Source organism: Hemitrygon akajei, chromosome 7 (genome assembly GCF_048418815.1).
Source record: "Hemitrygon akajei chromosome 7, sHemAka1.3, whole genome shotgun sequence".
Lineage (NCBI taxonomy): Eukaryota > Metazoa > Chordata > Chondrichthyes > Myliobatiformes > Dasyatidae > Hemitrygon > Hemitrygon akajei.
Window position 1 is genome coordinate 25,580,471 of NC_133130.1, and position 26,214 is coordinate 25,606,684.

A 26,214-nucleotide genomic window follows, 5' to 3' on the forward strand; every position below is an offset into this window, starting at 1 on the left:
AAGTACCATGGAGAATATTTTGACTGGTTCCATTATCTTCTGGAGGCTCCAATACACAGGACCAAAAGAGGATGCAAAGGGTTGTAGACTCAGCTAGCTTCAGCACGGACACAAACCTCCTCACGATCAAGGAGATCTTTAAAAAGTGATCTACCAAGAATGCAGCATCTATTATTAAGGAACCTCGCCATCCAGGACATGCCTTCCTCTCATTACAACCATCACAGAGGAGGTACCGGAGCCTGAACACCCACACTCAACATTTTAGGAACAGCTTCTTCCCCTCCGCCACCAGATTTCTGAACAGTCCATGAATTCCTGACCACTACCTCAGTATATTGCTTCCTTTTGCTCTAATTTTTTTAGGTTTCCATTGTACTGCTGCCAAAAAGCAACAAATTTCACAACATGTGTCAATGATAATAAACCTGCTGCTGCTTCTGAGTCTGAAGCAACATTTGATTGCTGGAAAAACAAATGATTCAGATTTTAATTATTCTGTCTGCTATCCAATCAACAATAAATTAAGTGAGGCAGCAATTCCAATTTGGAAAATTACAGCCCTGTTGACATCTGACAGATTCACTCATCAGCTCCTTTACCACTAACGTTGGGAAATAACAGCAGTAAAAACCTTGCAAGTTGAGAACAAGAACATGCAGCTGCATGCGTCTTCCATAGAAATGGTTTATAGCTCTAGGGAAATTTCATCAGGATTCCATTTTGCTCACAGCCCTACTGACCGCTTGGGGAAAAAAACTGAGCTGAATTGAATATAAAGCCAACAATGCACCCTCACTGGTTCAGGCATTCAATGGCACACTCTGCTCCAAAGGTTTGAAGTGGGTGCTTAACTCTCCAACGTAGCTGGGAAGGAAGCACACCCTCACCAATGTTATGGGATAAAAGTTGTCCAGAGTTTGTTCCCAGCGTTGAAATGTTTAATATCAGAGGACATGCATTTAATGCGAGAGGGAATAATTTCAAAGGAGATGTGAGAGGCAAGTTTTCTATAGAGAGATTGGTGGATGCCTGGAATGCACTGCCTGGATTGGGGGTAGAGGCAGATATATTAGGGTCTTAAGAGATGTTTAGATAGGCATTTGAATGTAAGAAAAATGGAAAGATGTGGACATCGTGTAGATAGGAGAGATTAATTTAGTTTGCCATTTGATGACTAATTTAATTGTTTTGGCACAACATTGTGGGCTGAAAAGCCTGTTCCAGTGCTGTACTCTTCTTTGTTTTATGTTATATTCAGAAAAAAGATCTGGATGCTTTGTTCCAGACAAATTGATCCTGCCCCTTTGCAGCAGGTCCCCACAGTTAACTGGTCACATGTAAATGAGACGCAAGGTCCAATACTATGAAGATCAAGCAACCAGGACCTGCACTTGTCCCCCACTCCAGTTAATATCTCCACAGCAAAATGGCTGGGATATGTGTTAGACTCATAGAGCCACAGAACAATACAGCACACACACCCTTTGGCCCATCTAGTCCATGGTAGACCATTTAAACTGCCTACTTAGCAAAACTTAGTTCCTTGAATCCTAATTCACATCACGTCTTGGTCACCTGACATCCTTGTTTGTACTGAACAGCTGTGAATCCTGTCTAGGTAAAAGTTTCAATTTTAAAATTCATACACTTATTTTCAAATCCTGTTATGGTTCATCTTTCTCAGTCTCAGTCATCTCCTCCAGCTCTACAGCTCTGCATATTCTTTGAATTCTGAGCTGTTTTAATTTCTACACTATTCTTTAGGGCAACTAGGGATGGGTGATAAATGCTGGCTTAGCTGGCGACACCCACATCACAAAAATTAATAAACAAAAGAAATCACTCCTCCGCTCCCACAGACGAGAAGGTATGAAATACCTGTTCTAACTATCTCAACCTTGATACCTCTCAGCCTCCTTAACATGCTCTTCAAGACCTGTCATTTTTGTCTAAGTGCCTATCCAAACTTCTCTTAAACATTGAAATGGAGCTTGCATGCATGACTTGCGCAAGCAGCTTATTCGACACTCTAATGATGCTCTGCATGAAGATATTTCCCCTTATGTTCCCCTTCAACTTTTCACCTTTCACCATTAAACCATGACCTCCAGTTGGAATCCCACCCAACCTCAGTGGAAAAAGCCTGTTTGCACTTACCCTATCTATACTCCTTATAATTTTGTATATCTCTATCAAATCTCCCCTTAATCTTCTCTGTTCCAAGGAATAAAGTCCTAACCTATTCAATCTTTTCCTATAACTCAGGTTCTCTAGTCCCAACAACATCCTTGTAAATTTTCTTTGCACTCTTTCAGCCTTACTTATATCCTTCCTCTACGCCTTTTGTGAAGGTGTAAAGTTTAATGACTGTAATTGCAGAGGAGAACATGTCCAGCTTATAGAGGATATGAAGTGCTTAAGAAAGCAGCTGAAGTTCAACAGGTTAAAGTACAGTAAGGTGTGTCTTATGCAGAGGCCTTGCAAAAAGTTAAATCGAATGTTAATAAAGTATTACCAGTTAAAGAAAAGAATGTAAAGTCAGTGGCTATGTGTCAGCATCACAGATCTCTTACTAAAGATACTTTACTAGTTGACAAAATGAAGTTTGTGATGTTTATAACCAATGTGCTGAATTGTACTGCTCACGCATATAGTTGTACTGAGAAAATTAAAAAATTATTGTGAAAGCTCCTGAAAAATATCTTGGTATAAGTGGTGTTATGTGGGAATCTGTAAATGAAGCTCTGATGTGTGTGGTACCTGTATTTCAGTCTCTTTGTGAAGGTACATCATGGGATTAAGAATATTACAGTTGAATGCAAGAAGCCTGATTTCTAACGGTCAAGACTTTAAGAAGTTTATTTCTGAATTATCAAATTCACCCAATATTATATGTATTCGGGAAACCTGGTTGTTACCATATTTAAGCTTTTCTTTGCAGGATTATGTTGTAATTAGGCATGATAGGTTAGTTGGTATAGAAGGTGGTTTTGCAAGTTTTATAAAGAAAGGGATAGGATATACTGTAGAGTTGAGGACGTGAATGAAGTGTATGAGGGACTTGTAGTAGAGATATTTGATTCAGCAGGTAGGGGTATTAAAAGTAGTATATTCTTACAGCCTTTGTGAAAAGCTTTTAATTGATTTGTTGGAAAGCTTATGTAGTTCTAGCTCACTGAAGGTTGTATGGCATGGGGATTTTAATGCACATACCTCACAGAATGATGGGAATGGCTTGATTGCTAAATTTTTAGGTATTTCCCGTCTTGTGTGTGTTAATGATGGGAGGGGTACAAGATTCAATGTTCACTATAGTTTGGACACTGCTATAGATTTAACTTAAGTTTCAAACATTCTGGCTGGAGTGAGCGAGTGGGATATCATGGGAGATGAAACATTGGGGAGTGATCATTTTCCTATATTTATAAGCTTGGGTGTGGATTTATATAGGGGACAGTAGGACAATTGGCCAACTTTTAGGAGTTGGAATTGTGGTAAAGCAAATTGGGAGAACTTTAAAGCTTTATGTGTTGAACATCTGTCAGGGCTGAGTATCAGGATGATGTGGATTTCTGCAATGAAAGGTTATGTCACATTATTCATCAAACTACAGTGGAAGTGATTGCTATTTAAAAGGGCATTAACAGGAGGAAGTCTGTACCATGGACTGAGGAGAGTGCAGAGGCAATTAGTGAGAGAAATAAGACATTTAGGAAATTTAAGAAGTATCACTCATCAAGTGACCTTATTAAGCATAGAAGGGCACAGGCTGTGGTGAGGAAAATGGCAAAACAGGTTTACTGGAGATCATATTGTGATAGTATTGGAAGAGATATTAAACTTTGTGTTTGGAGAATGATTAAGAAAATGAGGTAGATTCATAGGGTTAATAACATTGATTAAAGAAGGGAATATGATTGTTACTGAAATAGAGAAGGTTGAGTTACTGGCTCAGTCATTTGCTGCAATTGATAATCTTTATAATTTAAGTGAAGAGGCTAAACAATGTAGGGATAAGGTTCTAAGTGAATACCTTGATGTATTGGAAGCCAGCTGCAGCAATGACAGTATTAGTGATGTAGAGTTTTCTTTTGTGAATTTAAGAAAGCTATTAATAGTTCATGTCAGACAGCTCCAGCAAAAGATGATATATGTTATTGTGTGTTTAAACATATGGCTGACAACTCTCTTCAGATAATATTAAAATTTTTGAATCATATTTGGAGTTTAGGCCATCTTCCCTCCTTCATGGGAATTTTAAATTAACTGTATTTAGGATGCAATTAGCAATTAATAAAGTCGAACAGTGGGCAAATAGACAGGGTTTTAAGCTTTCAGTAGCTAAAACACAAGTTATGTGTTTTACAAAGAGGATTAATAGACCTTCACTTGATTTGAAATTAAATGGTCAAACTCTTGACGTGTCAGTGGTATGATCTCTCAGCATGTGGCTGAATAAAAATCTGTCGGTAAACTAATTAATAAATGTAAAGGATCATTAAATATCCTCAGGTGACTGGGTATTCTTGGGGTGCTACACAAAAACCTTTTTTGACCATTTATATTTGTTTAATTCGATCTGTACTTAATTATGGCCAAGTGGCTTCAACTTCAAATTTAAAATGTTTGGATGTGATGCATCCGCAGGCTTTAAGACTGGGTTGTGATGCAGTAAGACTGTTCCCTATTTCAGCTTTACTGGTTGATATGGGACGATTACCCTTAGAATTGTGGAGGTTTAAGTTGTTGTTAACATATTGGATTAATTTGAGGGGGCAGAGGAATGACCATTCTGTGAAAAGTGTGTTGGAAGACTGTTGGGAAGATCACAAGAAGAGTGTCTTTAGTTTTGGGTGGCTGGGTTCTTATCACTTTAGGAATATGAGTTTGCTGGATTATGCAGTATGTCCCACTATGGCTTTCTTGGTAACTCCATCTTGTTTTTTTTCCCAATTACTTTAGTTGATTTAATGAAGTCCAAGGATTCTGACGTGCCTGTGAGTCTGTTGGCTCATCAATATGTTAAGGAAAATTATTCTGATATGCTAACCATTTTTATTGATGGATCAAAAGGTAATTTAACTGGGAATGTTTTTGTACCTGAATTACAGGTAACAGTAAAGAAACATCTTACTAACCATTTATCAGTACATGCAGCAGAATTGGGCTTACAGTAGGTGGAGGAAACTTATCCTTGTAAAGTTGTAATTTGTTCAGATTCTTTTTCAGTTTTGATTTGTCTTACAACAGGTCATTCTAGCAGTAGGTCAGATTTACTTCTGGAAGCTCTTTAAACTTTATTTTATATTCAAAGTATTGGTTTACATGTCATCTTCTTATGAGTCCCTGCACATGGAGGTGTTGAGGGGAATGAGTGGGTTGATTGGCCAAAAAGCTGTTAAGAGTTCACCTGTGGACATAAACCTTCCACTTAACAAATCAGAAGCTAAGGGATTGGTGGGGTTAAGAATCAGGGGATTATGGCAAGACGTGTAGGATGATAGGCATAAGGGGAGACACCTTTAAGGAATACAAAAAACTGTTGGTTTTATGAGAGAAAGGGGTACAACAAAAAAGGAAGGAATTTATTGACTCGACTTAGAATTGGGCATACTATGTTTAATTATTCCTTATATCGTTTGGAAACATCACTCTGGGGTGTGTAGATTTTGTCATCATTAGGAAACAGTTGAACGCATTCTATTACAATGTGAAGCATATAAGGTTGAAAGAGATCAAATGCAGGCGTCACTATCTTTTGGTGTTGATAGTTTTCATTTAAAAACTTTACTAAATTATGGAAGTGACTTTAATTTAATTTACAATATTGAGACGCTCTGGGTGGGGCGTGGTCAACAGCCCACGCCTGCATTTCTAATGACCAGCACTGTTTATTGCACTTGTGTTAAAATGCTTTTGTGGGATTATGGTGGGAAGTTCCAGTTTGTTTATTGTTACATTTTAGCTTGGGTTATACAGTTATTTTCTTGTGTATTTGTGGGTCACCCTAACTGTAACCGGAGTGTGTGATGGTCACCTCCCCTGTCTGTATGAGACTGGTTGGGTTTACTCTTTGGGCCATGGTGCCTGGTCTGTTTGTGTCTAGACGCACACAGAGACCAACATCCGGTGCTGCTGGCAGATCATCAACTCGGTGAAAGACGCTCTTTGGTCGGCCCAAAACTTGATGGTCTACCAGCACATGGAGATGTCCATGGGGGAATGCTGCCGACTGGCACATTCTCGGCTGCAGCAGTATGTGCTGAGGGACGCACTCAAACTTGGTGCAGCAACCGCAAGGGCCTGGTGGGGAAGGACCACAGTTTAGGGGTCTTTTCCCGTGGGAGTTGAGGGGTAGAGGGCTGGGGTGTATCCCCCTCAAAAAGGGTATGTAAATATGGAATAACGGAGTGCCACCTGGGTGGCAAAAAGTGTGGAAATGTAAAAAGCGCAATGGAAACATTTGTACAGGATTGAGTGTCATTGAATGGTTTATTGTATATAATTTTATTTTTGAATAAAGTATATTTTGTTTAAATAAAAAAAATAAACTGTTGTTGAGTTAAAGAGCTTCCTCGTCTGTCATTACAGAACAAATGCTTGCCACAATATTGTCTTTCGTTATTTACAATCTATAGGTCCCTTTGGGGTAATTGATAAAGAAATGGGAGGGGTTTTATTTCCCAACTCTCTGCACCAGACTCCAGTCCAGTTGATGGCAGTAATGCACCTTTAAGTTGGACCGCCAACTGCCATTAAAAGTCAGAAGAAGAAGCAGCAGCAGCAATGGAAATAGGAAGCTGGGTGGGAACGCTCTTACATTTTATGTAATTTGTGAAAATATATATTAACGCTTACCCTTAAATTTAAATTAGATGCTGAAGTATTAAATAGCGATTGATGATTGGCTGTCTGTTGTATCTGATGGTGACAGTTAGGTTTGTGCAGTTACGTTGTGCACACGCAGAAACCTGTGTGGAAAAGCCACTGCTCTGAGGCGGTTCCACTCTCTCAACCTGGGAAGTCCGGCTCCAATGTTATGAGTAGTCGTCACAACTGGGCTCTTCCTCGGTGGCTGTGCATGACCATGACTTCCTTTGTGCCTTTTCATGCCCTTTGCAGAACGGTGTGGCTGCTGTCACATTCAAACAGCTCCTTGCTGCCACAGGTGAGAGCCAATAAGGTGGCAAATATCAACACTTTCAAACTACGCACTCAAACATATTCCATGCCTTCAGAATTTACATTTCATTTTTATATGTTTAAATCCATCATGACCACACTTGCAATAAGATTAAAGCTGGAGTAGCCATAATGAGCTGAGTGGATTGACGGATTGAAGGTTGGTTAACAAATAGTCAACAAAAGGATAGGAATAGGTCCTCACAGCTTAATGGCTGTGACAAGTGAGGTACCAAGGAGATCGATGTCTGGGCTACAACTATTCACAATCCAAGTCCACAATGTGGTGGAGAGAGCACAAATACATTGTTTCGAAATTTTCTGAATTAGTATTCTCTAGCCTGAAAGACTGTGGGAGATCAAATTATGATTACATTCAAAATCAAAGGACCCCAATTCTGTAAAAGGATTAGATGGAATAGAGTTTGTCAAATGTGTGCAGGAAAATTTCCTTAATCAGTGCACAGAAGTCCCAGTGAGAGAGTGTGTGATACTTGATCTCCTATTAGGAAATAAGGCAGGGAAATAAGTTTGTGTAGAGGAACACCTTGCACCTAGTAATCATAATGCCATTAGTTTCAAACTAAGTATGGAAAAAGATGAGTCTAGTCAGCAGGCTGAGACTCTAAAGTGGAGAAAGACCAATTTTGATGGTATCAGAAAGGATCTGGCAGGTGTGGTTTGAGACAGGCTGTTTCCTGGCAAAGGCGTACTTGGTAAGTGGGAGGCCTTCAAAAGTGAAATATTGAGAGTACAAAGCTTAAATGTACCTGTCAGAATAAAAGGTAAAGATATCAGATTTAGGGAACCTTGGTTTTCATGAGATATTGAGGCCGTGGTTAAGAAAATAAAAGGATGTGCATAGCAGAAAGGAACAAATGACGTACTTATAGAATATAAGAAATGCAAGAGAACACTCAAAAAAGAAATCACTAAGGCAAAAAGAAGACACAAGGTTGCTGCAGCAGACAAGGTGAAGGAGAATCCTAAAGGATTCTACAGATATGATAAGAGCAAAAGATTGCAAGGGTCAAAGTTAGTCTTCTGGAAGATCAGAATGGTGGTCAATGCGTGGAGCCAAAATAGATAGGAGAGATCGTAAATGGATCTTTTGCATCCGTGTTAACTCGGGAGATGAGTACAGAGTCTACAGAAGTGAGGCAATGCAGCAGTGAGGTCCTGGACTCTATACAGATTACAGAGCGGAACGTATTCACAGTCTTGGGCAAATAATTAATCAGGAACTAACAAGGTGTTTCCTCGGACCCTGTGGGAGGCAAGTGCAGAAATTGCAGATGTCCTAACAGAGATATTTTAATCATCCTTAGTGGCAGGTGAAGTTCAGGAGGATGGGAGGATAACTAATGTTGTATCATGGTTGAAGAAAGGCTTTAAAAATAAACCAGGAAATTATAGGCCGGTAAGCCCGACATCAGTAGCGGGAAAGTTATTGGAAAGTATTCTAAGGAACCAGATGTATGAGTATTTGGATAGACAGAGACTGATCAGGAATAGTCAGCATGGCTTTGTGCATGGTAGGTCATGTCTAACCAATCTTATAGAATTTATCTAGGAAGTTACTAGGAAAGTTGATGCAGGCAAGGCAGTGGAAGATTCAATAACTTGGCATTCAAGATGATGTAGTAACTTGCACTAGGCATCGACTTTGTGGGAGATGGAATTCTCTGACTGGAGACCTGTGACTAGTGGAGTGGCCCAGGATCGTCGCTGGGTCCATTGTCGTTTGTCATCTACACCAACTCAGACTAGTTGGGATGAAAGTCCCTGTTTCTGGGCTATATTTTTCCATGACTCTAAAGACTGATTGATAACTGTATATTAAAATAATCAAAGATGAAAGGATAGGACAAGGAAATAATGTTTGAAATAAAAGATCAGCTATGATCAGAGAAAGTCTGAAGGGCAAATTACCTCCTCCTGCTCCTATTTCTTATACTCCATGTGTGGCTTCCTGTGCAATATCCTTCTATGACTCTATGGAGAGGATATGTCTTGGAATTATAGTTAAACCTGCACTTGTTCTCTGTCTCCGTGCTTTGTTAAATATATAATTAAAGACATACCTCTTCCAGCTGTGTGTCAAATTTAATTTTGAACTTGTTGATTACATTCGGAATATCGTTTGTGCTGCTTGCTTCACCAGTCAACTATTGCGTATTTCCCTGCTCTGTAGAGCAATCTTAGCAATCTTCCATCTTAGGTTCACTCTTTGGAGTGTTGCATTGACCATTACATCAAACTCTGAATTTTCAATAAAATTAATCTTCCAATTTAGGATGCTTTTATGGTTTTAATAAAGCCCAGTCAAGGTAACAAATTGGTGATTCCTGCTGAACTAATGATGTAGGGATGAATAGCCCAATTCTGCTCCTATGTCTTATGGTCTTCCTAAAGCTTCCTAACATTTTTCATGGTAAATAAAGGCATCAAATGTTTCCATAATAAAACCATAAGAATTAGGAGCAGAATTAAGCCATTCGGCCTATCAAGTATCCTCCGCCGTTTCATCGTCACTGATCCATTTCCCTTTCAACCCCATTCTTCTGCCTTCTTCCCGTAACCTTTAATGCCCTGACTAATCAGGAACCAGTCAACCTCTGTCTTAAATACATCCTGTGACCTGAGTTCCATAACTGCCTGTGGCAACAAATTTGACAGATTCCCCAACCTCTGGCTACAGAAATTCCTCCTCATTACCACTCTAAATGGACGTCCCTCTATTCTGAGGCTGTGCCCTTGGTCCTAGACTCCCCCACCATAGGAAACATCTTCTCCACATCCACTCTATCTTGGCCTTTCAACATTCATTAGGTTTCAATAAGAACCCCTGCCCCCCACCCACAACTCTAAATTCCAGCAAGTAAAAGCTGAGAGCCATCAATAGCCCCTCATACAGTAAGACTTTTATTCCCGAATCATTCATGTGAACCTCATCTTTTACAGAGAGAATCAGAGGAACAGGATTGAGAGGGTAGTAAATCAACCATGATTGAATGGTGGAGCAGACTCAATGGGCTGAAAGGCCTAATTCTGTTCTCATGTCTTGTGGTCTATTTTCATTAGGATATCTAATAAAACCAATTTATTCCAATTGTGGAAAGGTCTTGGTAATCAGAAATATCTACCCTTCCAAACTGCGTTATTACGAATAGGTTATTTTGATCATTATGAGTGCACTTGTTTCCTTGACAGGTGCTGCTGGCCAATTGCTTGTGGCATTCGATAACCCAGAGCTTGGAAACTTTACCTTCCCCAGCCAAGCATTAATTTTACTTGGGATTGGTGGGGGGGGGGGGGGGGGCAGCTGTTTATGAGTCATCAGCATTCTTCCATCGATCCCCTTCCTGGGTAGGGATGCTTAATTCCAGAACTGTCAATCCAGATCATGACTTATCCCTCTCTCTCTCACTCTCTCTCTCTCTGTTACTTCTACTCATTTCCTTTCATGTGACTGGTTTCCTGCAACTAACGCATAGCACAAAGCAGAGGAAAAAACAGAGGAAATGACAGGGAACAGAACTACACTCTGATAAAGAGAGGAACACTCCGTTGAGTGTTCAAACATAGATACATTTGGGGGGTTCAGTTAAGAAGCCACGGTATTGGGTCATCCAGTTGTACCGCTTGCTGAGTCACAATCTACTTCATAATGAACATTCTGTTCCACAATATCATGAATATCATGACCACGTACTCTGCGTTTCCTACTTGCACATTATGGTATATTACAATAAGGTTGTGACGCCTCAATGAACGTTGAAGTTATTTTTAAAGTTACCAACTCTGGCCCTCCACATGGCAGCTCAAAGTCAATTTATTATCGAAGTATGTTTATGTCACCATATACTGACCTGAGATTTATTTTCTTGTGGACATTCACAGTAGAACAAAGAAATACAATATAATCAATGCAGTAAATGCAGGACACTGGAGACACAGAACCGACTTTACTTACCTATCGCTATACAGAAAGGGTCCTTTTTGCCTTTTGGGTCCATGCTGGCTCTTAGCAGAACAATCTAATCAATAACACACACAAAATGCTGGTGGAACACAGCAGGCTAGGCAGCATCTATAGGGAGAAGCGCTGTTGACGTTTTGGGCCAAGACCCTTCGTCAGGACTAACCGAAAGGAGAGATAGTAAGAGATTTGAAAGTAGTGGGGGGAGGAGGAAATGCGAAATGATAGGAGAAGACCGGAGGGGGTGGGATGAAGCTAAGAGCTGGAAAGGTGATTGGCGAAAGTGATACAGAGCTGGAGAACTTCTCTAACTTCCATTAATGCCCCTCCTCCCCTTCTTACCCCATCCCTGACATATTTAGTTGTTTGCCTGTTCTCCATCTCCCTCTGGTGCTTCCCCCCCCCACTTTCTTTCTCCTGAGGCCTCCCGTCCCATTATCCTTTCCCTTCTCCAGCTCTGTATCACTTTCACCAATCACCTTTCCAGCTCTTAGCTTCATGTTATTTATTTACCTTTTTATTTATTACTGGCACAATTTGTGCTCTTTCACACATTGGATATTTGTCAGTCATTGTTATGTCCAGTTTTCGTTACAGACTCTATTGTATTTCTTTATTTTCCCAAAAGTACCAGCATAGAAACAAATCTCAAGGTAGTATATGGTGACATATAGTCCACATACCATGATAATAAGTTTACTTAGAATTTTGAAAGTTACATCAAGCTAATTTAAAGAGCAAACACGAGGAAATCTGCAGATGCTGGAAATTCAAACAACACACACAAAATGCTGGTGGAACACAGCAGGCCAGGCAGCATCTATAAGGAGAAGCACAGTGCTGCCTGGCCTGCTGTGTTCCACCAGCATTTTGTGTGTGTTGTTTCAAGCTAATTTATATGTTTTAATACTATTTATAATAACTTCTTTATTTTTATATAACTTTACAGTTAATGTATAGAATTCTAATAATCAAAAAAATGATTTTAGATGATTCTGAATGTCAAGAGCAGTTAAAAATATTCAATGTCCTGACTGGTTTGACAGCTGGCAAAGCCCAGGGATAAAGCGCAGTAGCAGGCTGCACAAGATTTTTTTCTGCTGCGCATTTAGGCTCTGGGTATGATGTCAGTCAAGTTCCTGCCACCAAGCAGGGTTTAACTACCCAAAGTAAGACAAAGTGGTAAATTCACAATGGTGGTAAGTTTATACTTACCACATAATCAGCAGCAACCACAGATATCTCACTCCTGTCCTGTAATAATCCAAATGTTGAAGAGAAATAAAGGCTGATAATTTTTGGAGTGCAGTCTCCTCTGCTTTACGATGAACTCCAGCAATATTACAACCTCAATATGGGACAGGCCTGCCAACTTCCTGGCCAATATGAGGGGCATGTTTCAGAAGCTCCCTCCCCATTGGTTGGGGGGAGCCATGATGGAATAGCAGAGCAGACTCAATGGACCAAATAGATAAATTCAAGTCAAGCTTATTGCCATTTAAATATATATAAATATATTGTCAAGCGAGACAACATTTCTCCAGCACAGTAACACAGTAGTACACATAACACACTATAACTATTGAAATTTAGGATCAATTCTACAGATGAATTATACATAAATAAACAAAGAAAATTGCATAAATTAAATATTGTCAAGTACAGAACAGGTTAACCGGTGACACCTCGAATGTGATATGGCAGGGTGTTCAGAAGCCTAATGGCCTGGGGGAAGAAACTGTTTCTCATCCTGACCTTTCTTGTTTTTATGCATTGGAGTCTCTTGCCTAATGGTAGAAAGTCAAAGAAAATGCTGAATGGATAGGTGGGATCCTTAATAATACTAAGGGCCCTGCGTATGCAGAGCTCCTGGTAAATGTCCCTGATGGATATTAGGGAGATGACCCCTATGATCCTCTCAGCTGTTCTCACAGACCTTTGTAGGGACTTCTGGTCCAGTGCTCAGCTGCTCCCATACTAGATGGAAATGCAAATAGTCAGAATGCTGTCAGTGGTTCTCCTATAAAACACAGCTAAGATGGAGGGAGTAAGCCTCACTTGCCTCAATCTCCTTAGGAAGTGGAGGAGCTGCTGTGCCTTCTTGTTCAGGGAGGTGGTGTTAAGAAACCAGGTGAGGTCATCCATGATGTGAAATCCCAGAAACTTGATGCTCTTAACTCTCTCTACGAAGGAGACATGTATTTGCAGAGGGGGATAGTTCGTCTGCACTTTCCTGAAGTCCACAATCATTTCCCTGGTCCTCTCCATGTTCTGTCTTAGGTTGTTGATCACACACCAGTCCACTAGCTGCTCCACTTCCCCTTTGTACTCTTTGTTGTTGATAAGGCCAACCGCTGTTATGTCATCGGGAAACTTAATGTCGCAGTTTGAGCTTAATCGTGCAACACAATGATGTGTCAGCAGTGTGAACAGTAACAGGCTAAACACACAGTACAATGGAACTAGAGACATAGCGAGAGACACGGACTGACTGTGGCCTTCCTGTTAAGATCCAGTTGCAAAGGGAGCTGTTGAGACATAGCGAGGACAGTTTCCCCACCAGTTTCAGGGGCATGATGGTCCTATGTCTTCTTCTGTTCCAATGTGTTATAGTCTAAATTGGGAACTCTCCCTTCAAATGTTGACATGCCATCTTGATTGTAACACTGTCATATCAAAATAATTGGCCACTTACAAGTTCAATAGCTCCTCTTAATAGCAGAGAAATGTATGTAATATACATCCTGAAATTCTTTTTCTTCATCCGTGAGAACAGAAGAGTGGCCGAAGAATGAGTGACAGTCAAAAAATTAGAAACCTAAAGCACCCCCCCCCCACTCTCCCCCACACGCAAGAGGCAGCAAAGCACCGACCCTCCCCCATCCCCACCCACTTCCGCAAAAAAAGCATCTGCACCCTCCACCCACCGAGCAAGCAATAGCAAAGCCCCCAAGAAAGACCATGATCTGAAGTACAACACAAATCAATTGTTCACCTGACAATTTGACATGCCACAGGCTCTCCCTTCCTAATAAAGGGAAAAAGAGGTGCCCCCTTTCACAGTGAGAGGTGAGGCATAACAAAGCAACTGGCTGCTTATGTGTTAGAAGTCCGTGCCAGAAGATTATCCGGTATATCAAAACCATTCAGTTCTTGGATTTAGGAAAGTGTGACGGGATTACAGTTTTCAAGATTGGACACATAAATGATGAGGTAATATTGCTAAATGGATAGCCTAGGGTTCAGGTACGTAGTTTAAAAAAATAGAGCAAGGTTTTGTAAGGTAGGGAAGCACTGGTGCACTTTAAGAATGGTGGGAAGATGGGAACCTCTTCTACTGATGCTGCATCAATTGTTAGTTTTACGCCTGGGAATAACAGATTTTATAAACCAAAGATAACGAGGAATTTTGATGAAGGTGAGAACTGGAGTTGGTCACAGGTCGCACATGATCTCCTTGTTTATATTGAACAACCTAACTGGTACTCAAATATGACCAAGGACATAGGTTTCAACTTCCAAAGAGGCTTTTCATTGATAATGGACTGATTATGAACATAGAAAAAATGCAAAGAGCAAAAAACAAACTGTAATTCACATAGTTGTGGTAACATTGCTGTGAACGTTACTGAGAGGAAGCATTTATCCAGTCTATTCAGCCTGCAATTGTACCCAAAGTTCTAACAATGTTTTAATCCCAGGATAAGTGAGTACCTTTGGTAGCTAAGGTTTAACTTATACAAAGCACATTTGCCAGAGGAACACCAAATAATTTGTGAATGGGAAAAAGTCACTGTGAATCATTGAAGATACTTTGGCAAGCCAATAGGTTCATTCATCATGAGCCTTGACCAACAAATAGAAGAGAAGAACAGTTTTGTACTTGGATCACATGGAACCACAGAGATCCTCCTGAAAGCCATGATGAATCTCAGACCTCACATTCATCAATCACCTATTTCCACCTTCAGCCCTAATTCATCTCACCCAACATCAGCTTCTCTTTTTATCTGAACTCAGAGAGCACCAGATCATCCATAACTCTATTGCTTCCATCCCAAATCTCAATCACCTGTCCTTGTTCACCTCCTCTGACTCCCAAGTACACTGAATTCATAACTTTCAACATTCCCTACAAATCTTTCCAAAGTCTGAGTTTAACCCGCCACAATACCCCCTCTTGTCCTGTCACAAAAATCACTGAAATTTAGGGCACACTTGGCCCATCATGTTCAAGATGACCAACCAAAATCAGTACTTCCAGCTATTGGCTTCCACCTCTATATATTTGGCCCTTCAGATGTATATCCAATTACTTTTTAAATGTGAGGAGGGCTTCTGCTACTTCTAAAGCTTCCACAGTTCCCTCTCGTGTTAAGATCTCACAGTCAAGCGTCCCACTGGAAGGAGCAGGACCATGGTGAACTAGGGTTCAGAGGCCTGGTCTACTGAGCCAGAGACATGGGATTGACTGCCATCTTGAGAATTTATAATTAACAATTCAATAAACTGTGAACAAAAATCTATGTAATGATGACAGCGAAACAGAATGGTAGCCCTTAGGAAAGGAAATCTGTATAATTTAACATAACTTGGCTTTTTGCAACTTGACTCTTAACTGTCTCTGATGTTGTTGTTGCTGTTTTTTTTTGCTTTCTCTTGCACCTCAAGTGTTGGTCTTTTAATTTTTATTCTTATTCTTTTTTTTTCTTTAATTAGGTTCCTTTGGGTTTCTTGCTTTGTGGCTTCCCGTGAACAAGCAAGTCTCAAGGTTGTATAATTTATAAAATTCTTTGATAATAAATTAATCTTGAATCTTGAAGTAGCCTTTCAGTTCAAAGGGCAATTAAAAATAGGTAATAAATGCGGGCATTGTAAACAAACATCGCATCCTGAACAAGTGAAGGTAACAGTTTTCATATAATAGGAAAATTTTAAACCTGTTGTCTTTTCCTAGTTCTTTGACAGACTAATTTGAAGATAGATGCCTTGAAGAGCCTTGCTTGCTCTATGCCCCTGTATTCTACAAAGCATTTGAAGATTTGCAGTATGGCCGTGACCAATATCTGTGGCTTTGTTACCTCATGAGCACAAACCACCAAGGAAACACCCGATTGCTGATGGATCCCCACCAGGAAAGCCACCAGCATTTCTGAAAACATTACTCACCTGAGCCACATTAATGAACTTGGTGATAACCTCTGCCCTTTGCACAGGTGTCTGCTTGCTAAGAACCATCAGCTGGAGCCACTGGGAAATGCCATTGAAGAGGGCGATGGATCTCTCGAGGGTTGGGTTATCCATTAGGCTGCGATGCGTGACATAACTCTGATAGTCTGTAAACTGGAGGACATCACCATTTCAAAAGTTAATTAAAGGTCAGGAGCCAATACATTCCTTGTACAAATGCATTAAAGCTGAGATTTGTTATATTTTCTTTGGCTGCTCATGTTTTATCCACCAATCCCTTCTGTTTTGGCTTGTCTAGTCTGAACCAAGTTTGGGACAGAACAGTCACACCTCTCCTTGGAGCTTTGAGACAGCAGCTCTGCGCTGCTGCAACCCTGTGAGCAGATCAGCCTCGTGGTGATTTCAGAGGCAGGATGGGAGGGGGATGTCAGCAGCTGAGCCAGTCTGAGCTATTTCACTTATACCAGAGCCAGCACTTATTTCCTGAGTCATGGGGAGACGTTGGGGGTGGGGTTAGGTCTACCTTAGAGTGTTTCCATGAATCACGTCTGACATTGTAGCTGTTTGTGCTTTATTTATTTATTTAGTCATTGAGATACAGAATAGACCCTTCCGGCCCTTCGAGCCACACCGCCCAGCAACCCCCGATTTAAAACACAAAAATACAACTGCAGATGCTGTGGATCAAAGAATATGTACACAACGCTGGAAGAACTCAGCAGGTCAGGCAGCATCCATGAGAAAAGAGTAACCAACATTTTGGGCCGAGACCCTTCATCAGGAATGGGGGGGGGGGGGGGAAGAGAGGGCCGAAGCCCAGTAATAGAGATAGGGGAGGGGGGTAGGGCCTAGAGGAGCCAGGTGGAAAACCAATCAGAGGAAAGATAAAGGGGGAGGGGGAGGGGATAAGCATGAAAGAACTGTAGAGATAAAGAAGCAGAAAGTTGAAAGGGGAGAGAGGCAGAGAGGGACCTGGGATAGAGGAAGGGGGAGGGGGAGGGAATTACCGGAAATTGGAGAATTTAATGTTCATACCACCAGGCTGGAGGCTACCCAGACGGTAGATGATGTGTTGCTCCTCCAACCTGAGTTTGGCCTCATCATGGCAGTAAAGGAGACCATGTATGGACATATCTAGATGGGATTGAGAGGCAGAGTTGAAGTGGGTGGCAACCGGGAGGTCCTGTCTGTTGTGACGGACGGAGCGGAGGTGCTCGACGAAGCGGTCCCCCAATCTGCGTCGGGTCTCGCCGATGTAGAGGAGGCCGCACCGGGAGCACCGGATGCAATAGACGACTCCAGCAGACTCGCAGGTGAAGTGTTGCCTCACCTGGAAGGACTGTCTGGGGCCCAGAATGGTGGTAAGGGGGGAGGTGTGGGGACAGGTTTGGCATTTGCGCTTGCAGGGATAAGTGCCAGGTGGGAGTTCTGTGGGGAGGGACGTGTGGACCAGGTGGTCGTGGAGGGAACGATCCCTGCGAAAAGCTGAGAGGAGTAGGTAGGGAGGGAAAGATGTGCTGGGTGGTGGGGTCCTGTTGAAGGTGGCGGAAGTTGCGGAGGATAATGTGTTGGATCTGGAAGCTGGTGGAGTGGTAGGTGAGGACAAGGGGAACCCTGTCCCTGTTGTGGTGACGGGAGGATGGGGGCTGAAGTGCGGGAAGTGGAGGAGATGCGCGTGAGGGCATCTTTGATGACGCCAGAAGGGAAACCACGATCCTGAAAGAAAGAGGACATTTGAGAAGTCCTGGAACGGAAAGCCTCATCCTGGGAGCAGATGCGGTGGAGACGGAGGAACTGGGAATAGGGAATGGCATTTTTGCATTGCGCAGGGTGGGTAGAGGTATAGTCAAGATAGTTATGGGAGTCAGTGGGTTTATAGAAGATGTCAGTGGATAGTCTGTCTCCAGAGATGGAGACCGAGAGATCGAGAAAGGGGAGGGAAGTGTCCGAGATGGACCAAGTGAATTTAAGGGCTGGGTGAAAGTTAGAAGCAAAGTTGATGAAATTGATGAGCTCACCCACATCTCCTCCACTTCCCGCACTTCAGCCCTTAACCCATCCTCCCGTCACCACAACTCCCACCCGGCACTTATCCCTGCAAGCGCAAATGCTACACCTATCCCCACACCTCCCCCCTTACCACCATTCCGGGCCCCAGACAGTCCTTCCAGGTGAGGCAACACTTCACCTGCTGGAGTCGTCTATTGCATCCGGTGCTCCCGGTGCGGCCTCCTCTACATCGGTGAGACCCGACGCAGATTGGGGGACCGCTTCGTCGAGCACCTCCGCTCCGTCCGTCACAACAGACAGGACCTCCCGGTTGCCACCCACTTCAACTCTGCCTCTCATTCCCATCTAGATATGTCCATACATGGTCTCCTCTACTGCCATGATGTGGCCAAACTCAGGTTGGAGGAGCAACATCTCATATACCGTCTGGGTAGCCTCCAGCCTGGTGGTATGAACATTGAATTCTCCAATTTCTGGTAATTCCCTCCCTCTCCCCCTCCCCCTCCCCCTCCCCCTATCCCAGGTCCCTCTCTGCCTCTCTCCCCTTTCAACTTTCTGCTTCTTTATCTCTACAGTTCTTTCATGCTTATTCCCTCCCCCTCCCCTCTTTATCTTTCCTCTGATTGGTTTTCCACCTGGCGCCTCTAGCCCTACCCCCTCCCCATCTCTATTACTGGGCTTTAGCCCTCTCTTCCCCCCCATTCCTGATGAAGGGTCTCGGCCCGAAACGTTGGCTACTCTTTTCTCACAGATGCTGCCTAACCTGCTGAGTTCTTCCAGCATTGTGTACGTAACCCCTGATTTAACCCTTAATGATAGGACAATTTACAGTGACCAATTAACCTACCATCAAGCAGATCTTTGCACTGTGGGTGGACACCGGAGCACCCGGAAGAAACCCATGTGGTTACGGGGAGAACGTACAAACTCCTTACAGCAGTGGGAATTGAACCCCGGTCGCTGGCGCTGTAAAGCTTTGTGCTAACCACTACACTATCGTGCCACTTCCCGAATGAACCGTGTTCCTTATGTTTGTTCTGTCTTGTGGGAGAAAACCAGAGCATCCAGTGGAAACCTGCACCATCATGAAGACCCTATTCAAACAGTACGCGGTGTCAAACGAGATCAGGTTTTTGGAGCAGGCTGAATAATACATCACCACCTCCATACGTGAGCACCAGAGACGTCAGGTGTGGCTGCAGGTTGGAACATGTAGCAAAGGTTGAGAGGACTTCTAACGGCAAGTGTAGATGAAGGACAAGGGCATGGCTGAAGAACTCAATGACAGCCGTAGAAAACCTCCAATTCCATTGATCATCTGAGGGTCTAGGTTGGATGTGCTGACTCTCAATGCTCTGTGTGCAGACTGACTAATTTCAGCCTGTGTGATCAGTCACTTTCTTGTTGATGCCTCTAGTGGGGCTACCAGACCGTTACCAGGGGTGAGATCACTGTGCACCCACTGAATGGCAAAGTTTGGCAGCTAACTGCTGCAGGAAGCACTTGTGAGCTTCGGGATGAGTTCGAATAGCCTGCAGTCACTTCTGAAGCTGCCCAGAGGAGTCTTTTGATGTCAGCCAGATATCCCATTAAATAATGGATTGAAGCAACAAGTGTTAATGAAGCACAGTGGTTAATGATTGTGTATTGTATCTAAAAGCTCCAATTTATGCCCCAAGGGCGGAGATGGGTGTAACATGGGCACTGGCATCATTAGGTGCATGTCTGAAGTCACAGTAGTCTCAGATGCACTGATGTGAACAGTTCATGAAAGAGGCAACACGAGTGAATCTGCAGATGAAGGGTTTCGGCCCGAAACGTCGTCACTACCTCCTCCCATAGATGCTGTCTGGCCTGCTGGAGTTCTGCCAGCATTTTGTGTTTTTAGCTCATGAAAGAGCTCTTTTTAAAGGGGGCAAGAGTGTTCAAACATGCATTAAATCACTTGATCACAATGATCTTCTTCCAGCTTTTTATTGCAAATACAAAAAAGTCTGCAGGTGCTGGAAATCCAAAGCAATACACACAAAGTGCTAGAGGAACTCAGCAGGTCAAACTGCATCAATGGAGAGGAGTTAAGAAGTCGATGTTTCAAGCTGAGAACCTTCATCAGGACTGGAAAGAAAGGGGAGATGTCAGAGTAAGAAGGTAGGGGAGGGGATTTCCCACTACCAAGCACATCAATCCCTTCCCCCGCCCCCAGTATCCACTTTCCATAGAGATTGCTCCCTACGTGACCCCCTTGTCCACTTGTCCCTCCCCACTGATCTTCATCCAGGTTCTTGCAAGCAGAACAAGCACAACACCTGCCCTTCCACCTCCTCCCTCACTACCATCCAGGGCCGCAAATAGTTCTTCCAGGTGAGGTGGCTCTTCACCTGCGAGTCTGTTGGGGGTCATCTACTGTATCTGGTGCTCCCGGAGTGGCCTCTGCAGACTGTGTATCCTGTAGATTGGGAGACCACTTCACCGAGCACCTTAGCTCTGTCCACCACCACAAGCGGGATCTCCCGGTGACAACCCATTTTGATTCTACTTCCCATTGCCATTCCGACATGTCAATCCATGGCATCCTCTACTGCCACGATGAGGGCACACTCAGGTTGGAGGAGCAACACCTAATATTCCATCAGAGTAGCCACCAACCTGATAGCATGAACAACGATTTCATGAACTTCTGGTAATTATACCCTCCTCCTCTGCACCATTCTAAATTCCTGTTTCCTTCGCTCACCTTCTCTCCTTACCTGCCCATCACCTCCCTCTGGTGCTCCTCCCCTTCCCTATCTTCCATGATCTTCTGTCCTCTCCTATTAGATTCTCCCTTCTCCAGCTTTTCACCAATCAACTTCTTAGCTCTTTATTTCAACCCCGCCCCTGGTTTCACCCATCACCTACTATCTTGTACTTCTTCCTCCCCTCCTTCCACCTTCTTACTATAACCAGGTGACCATTGAATATCATTTTTTTATTCTTCAAGTGCACTTACGTATTCACCTTGGTAATGCTAAAGTAGCTGCCTGTGCCTTTAAGAGAAAATGGTGATGAGTAGAAAGAAGAGTTGCAAGGTTCTAGAAAGAGCGTTGAGTGCTTTTCACGGATTTTCTGTTGTGCGAAGTTCCTTATCAGCCTTGTAGCATGAGCGAGGAGAACTCGATTCAGGGTCTAGCCTATATGTGTTTGGAAGTTAAGCACAAGTATGCTAAAAATTACCACTACCATATTGGGTTTGTATATTTTGATACTCTCTTTCTGCATTAAAACACCTAAAAGAGATAAAGGAATTTAAGACCTGAAGAAGTATTTCTCCTGCATATGCATTTTTCCCCAGGCTCCAAAATTACTGACTTCTCCCCTTCATTTCCAGTCTTGATGAAGGGTCTCAGCCCAAAACATTGACAGTTTACTCTTTTCTATAGATGTTGCCTGGCCTGCTGAGTTCCTCCAGCATTTTGTGTGAGTTTCTTTCTAGACTTGTATTAACATGATATATGGGTTTTACTCCACTCAAGGCCGTTGATCAGCTCTGAGAGTTCTCTACGAGGTGAATGGGACAACTCGTGAGCACCAGCTGACAGTGAATGATGTGGTTCAGTTCTCCAGGGAACAAAATCAGTCCCTTCAAGGACTGAGTCTGTCAGGGAGGTTTGGAAGTATTACAGACAGCCCCAGTGAACTAGGGGCAAGAGGCTGTGTGGGGAACAGGCAGCGGAGTGTGAGAGTGGCAATGGTGCTTTTAGAAGCGGTGAGTGTGGAAATTGGAAAAAACATGTGACAATTAAACACAGAAATCACAACTGCGAGGAGACGGGGAATCACTGACCGAGATCCGGCGGAAGGACTTGTATTCTAGGAAGGTGAGGTGCTCCGCCAATTCCAGCGGCTCCAAATGATCAAACAACAGAGAAGCTTTCCCCTTCTTCTGGGAGACTTTCTTACGCTGAGTGACGCGTCTCATCCAGTCGTAGGACGGACTGGGGGAAAAGTAATAGTAGAATTAATGTTTGGTTTGTTTAAGAAACGTAGATTCGACATGGAGTTTCATGTGATTCAAAACTATGATTAAATTGTAATCACTTACTTTAATTACTCTAATTTCCTTAATTATTATTTTATATTTCCCAAAACCTCAAAGTACCTCTAGCAAATTAGGAAGATTTTTGAAGTTTAGTCTTTACTGCTATTGAGGGAAACATTTATAATACGTGCACTGAAAGTAATGATGATAATGTGACTATTCATACACAAACAATAGTCTCTCCAGTCAGTCAAACTGCACAGTCAGGTGCCATCAGACAGTGCCATCCACTGGCACCATTAATGAGCCAGTGTCACAGAGTCTTAGGGCACTACAGCGCAGGACCAGGTCCTTCGGCCCATCTACTCTGTGCCGACCTGAGTCCCATCGTCCTTCTCCTGGACCATTCGCCTTCCCTACCGCTCCCATTCGTGTACTTATCCAAACCTCTCTTCCATATCGCAATTGAACCTGCACCCACCACTTCCGCCAGCTGCTCATTCCACACTCCGCACCACCCTCTGGGTTGTCAGCCAGTGCCATGGGTTTGTGCCAGAAGGAGCCAGCATTCAGTGCCACCAATCATTGCCATCTGCTAGCTGCATCAGTCAATGCCACCCCTCAGTACCTCTGTTCAACAGCACAGTAAATGCCATCATCAGACGCCACTACCAGCTGAACCCATCTGGCATCGTCAGCAACCCTTGCCATCAGTCAGCATCATTAATCAGTGCCATGGGGTTGTTTCCTGTCAGTGCCAACAGTCATCACTGTGTGACAATTAATAGGAGTTTCAAGAGATTTGGTATCTCACCAACGAATCTAGTAAATTGCTCACCTTCCAGTTCATGCCTCTTCTCATTACTGCCATCAGGGACAATGTACAGGAACCCAAAGATCCACACTCAACATTTTAGGAACAGCTTCGTCCCTTCCACCATAAGATTTCCGAACAGTCCATGAACTACTATCTTGCTCTATTTCTAATATATTTTTTATTTTAGCAATTTCTTATGTGTTGCAGTGGAGTGCTGCCACAAAATAACAATTTTGGTTCACTATCATTCAATGCAATCAGTCGCTACCCTGCTAGGGCCAATGTTTCTATCACCAATCAATACCTCCCAGTAGCCAATACCATCAGTCAATGCAACCAGTCAACGGCACCGATCAATGTGGATTGTTGAAATCTATTTCAGGTCATTAAGTAAAGGAGTTCACTTACATGCTGGAGATGTCGATGAGTTTACTGTGTTCTTCATACCCTAGCTGGCTAGCCAGTTCCTGAAATTGCTCAGTCAGATGAACCAAACCGAGGTCCAAGTTAAACTCGGCAGGGAACTCAGAGATCCAGTACCTGCACATGCACATGCAGAAAGAGAGGACAGTTAATGGCTTTGTTTGACAAAAGACTGCATTATACTTAATGCAAAGGACGCATCCCTTGGGCATTATGAGCAGCATGGCTGCAAGATTGGAGTTCAGTTCCCACCACTATCTGTAAGGAGTTTGTGTGTTCTCCCGATGACTGTGTGAGCTTCCTCCCACATTCTGAAAGATGTATGAGTTAGGGTTACTAAGTTGTGGGCATTCTATGTTGGCATCGGAAGTGTAGAGACATTTGCAGGCTGCTCCCAGCACTTCATCGGACTGTGTTGGTCATTGACGCAAGTGACTCACTTCACTGCATGTTTCAATGCACATGAGACAAATAAAACTTCATTCTTTTGGGCTGCTTTCCATTTTAGGAATTTGATTAGGGATTCTCTAGTCAATTGTTCACAAGGTCCTCAGATGTTAGCAGCAAAGGTTGGCAAATTATGCAGAGAATGGAGGAACATGGACATTCTGACATAGATGGAAGGGATCAGTTTAATTACTAGTTTAATTAGCCTGGCACAACATTGTGAACTAAAGGGCCTCTTCCTGTGCTGTAATGTTTCATGTTCAATGTTCTGTAAGAGATCAAGGTCATGGAAAGGTCAAGACCGTGGAGGAAATTCACATACAAGGAACACATACCAATCCTCATAGAGGGATCAGAAGTGGAGCGAGTGAGCAGCTTCAAGTTCCTGGGTGTCAAGATCTCTGAGGATCTAACCTGGTCCCAACATATCAATGTAGTTATAAAGAAGGCAAGAGAGCAGCTATACTTTATTAGAAGTTTGAACAGATTTGGCATGTCAACAAATACACTCAAAACCTTCTACAGTTGTACCGTGGAGAGCATTCTGACAGGCTGCGTCACTGTCTGGTATGGAAGGGCTACTGCACAGGACCGAAAGAAGCTGCAGAGGGTTGTAAATCTAGTCAGCTCTATCTTGCGTGCTAGCCTACAAAGTACCAAGGACATCTTTGGGGAGCGGTGTCTCAGAAAGACAGCGTCCATTATTAAGGACTTCCAGCACCCACGGCATGCCCTTTTCTCACTATTACCATCAGGTAGGAGGTACAGAAGCCTGAAGGCACACACTCAGTGATTCAGGAACAGCTTCTTCCCCTCTATCTGATTCCTAAATGGACATTATATCTTTGGACACTATCTCACTTTTTTTTAATATACAGTATTTTCATTTTTGCATTTTTAAAATCTTTTCAATGTACAAAGTACGTATATCATAATGGATTTACTTATTTATTTACTATTATTTTTAAAATGTTATTTATTATTTTTCTCTCTCTCTGCTAGATTATGTATTGCATTAAACTGCTGCTGCTAAGTTAACAAATTTCACGTCTCTTGCCGGTGATAATAAACCTGATTCTGGTTGCCATTTTCTCTTTTATTTTAGTTTGATCATGGATTGTGGATATTAGTAGCATGCTCACTACTCAAGTTCATTCTAAGCACACAGTACCAATGAGAAATCTAGACACAGGGTTGCATAACGTGGCAACAGGAGACCAATAATCAGATCTCTGGTTAATTCTCAGTTATTTAACTACCATCGGGCCCTTGTGCAATAGGTAGACCAGCATGCTCCTGCTCACTAGGTGCATTTCAGGCTTTGTTGCAGGAGTGATATCTGTTTCTCCCTCACTTAGCGAGAGAGACAGACTGAGATACCGAAGTGCTGGGATGGACTGTAGTTTTTTGATGGACCCTCGATCATGGCCTCTTCGGGGGCTTTGTTATTGCTCGCATGGTGTATGGTGGGAGGTTGATGTTTTTGCTGGAGCAAGTGGGGGTAGGGGTAGAGGGGAAGGTTGTTGCTTTTATTGCTGATTGTGCGTGGAAGGGGTGGGGGCTTTAGCGTTCTGATGTTTTCTGTCATTCAATCTTTGAGTTTTTTTCATGTCTCATGGATGTCTGCGAAGAGTAAGAATCTCAGGTTGTATAATTGTCTATATTCTCTGAACCACTGAGCCATTGAACCACTGAGGACAGGATTCTGTTTGGCATTGAAACTGCTCAATATCAAATTACCCAGCAGTCGTTATTGCTTCAGTCTGCACATGAACTCTACTGCAGGCATGAGGCTTTATCCTCAGTGCAATTCAGAATTAAAATTCCGCACATCCTACTCTCCCACATGAGGCTGATCGTATAGGGAGTATGAGTGCGTGCAGTGATATCCGATCTTCAATTATGTGGTTCATTTTTCTGTATTTCATTTCATTAATGATCTGTTTGGTGCAATTTCTTACCTCATTAAGTGACAGATTTTGAGTCGGAAATCATTGCAATCCTCACCGCATGCTTCCCGATACGTTTGAAAGTCAAGGGAAACATCTACATACTTTGAAAAACCACAGAAAAAGAGGAAAAGGAATAGGCCATTCAGTCCCTTGAATCCATGGCAACATTCAATGAGATCACAGCATTTGA

The 26,214-nt window shown here is 42.7% G+C and overlaps 1 protein-coding gene across 2 annotated transcripts in view; it reads right to left on the minus strand.

Moving 5' to 3' along the window:
* The window catches only part of rasgrp3 (RAS guanyl releasing protein 3 (calcium and DAG-regulated)), a 111,699-nt gene that overhangs the window by 53,499 nt on the left and 31,986 nt on the right, over positions 1 to 26,214 (minus strand). The window contains exons 4-7 of one of the 2 annotated variants that reach the window (XM_073050516.1): positions 26,034 to 26,096; positions 23,611 to 23,742; positions 22,191 to 22,341; positions 16,337 to 16,510 (exon numbers count right to left, since the gene is read on the minus strand). In XM_073050516.1, coding sequence (XP_072906617.1) covers positions 16,337 to 16,510; positions 22,191 to 22,341; positions 23,611 to 23,742; positions 26,034 to 26,096 — 520 coding nt within the window. Of the gene's footprint in view, positions 1 to 16,336; positions 16,511 to 22,190; positions 22,342 to 23,610; positions 23,743 to 26,033; positions 26,097 to 26,214 lie in introns of those variants that run through there. The other variant, XM_073050515.1, reaches the window with a different exon arrangement.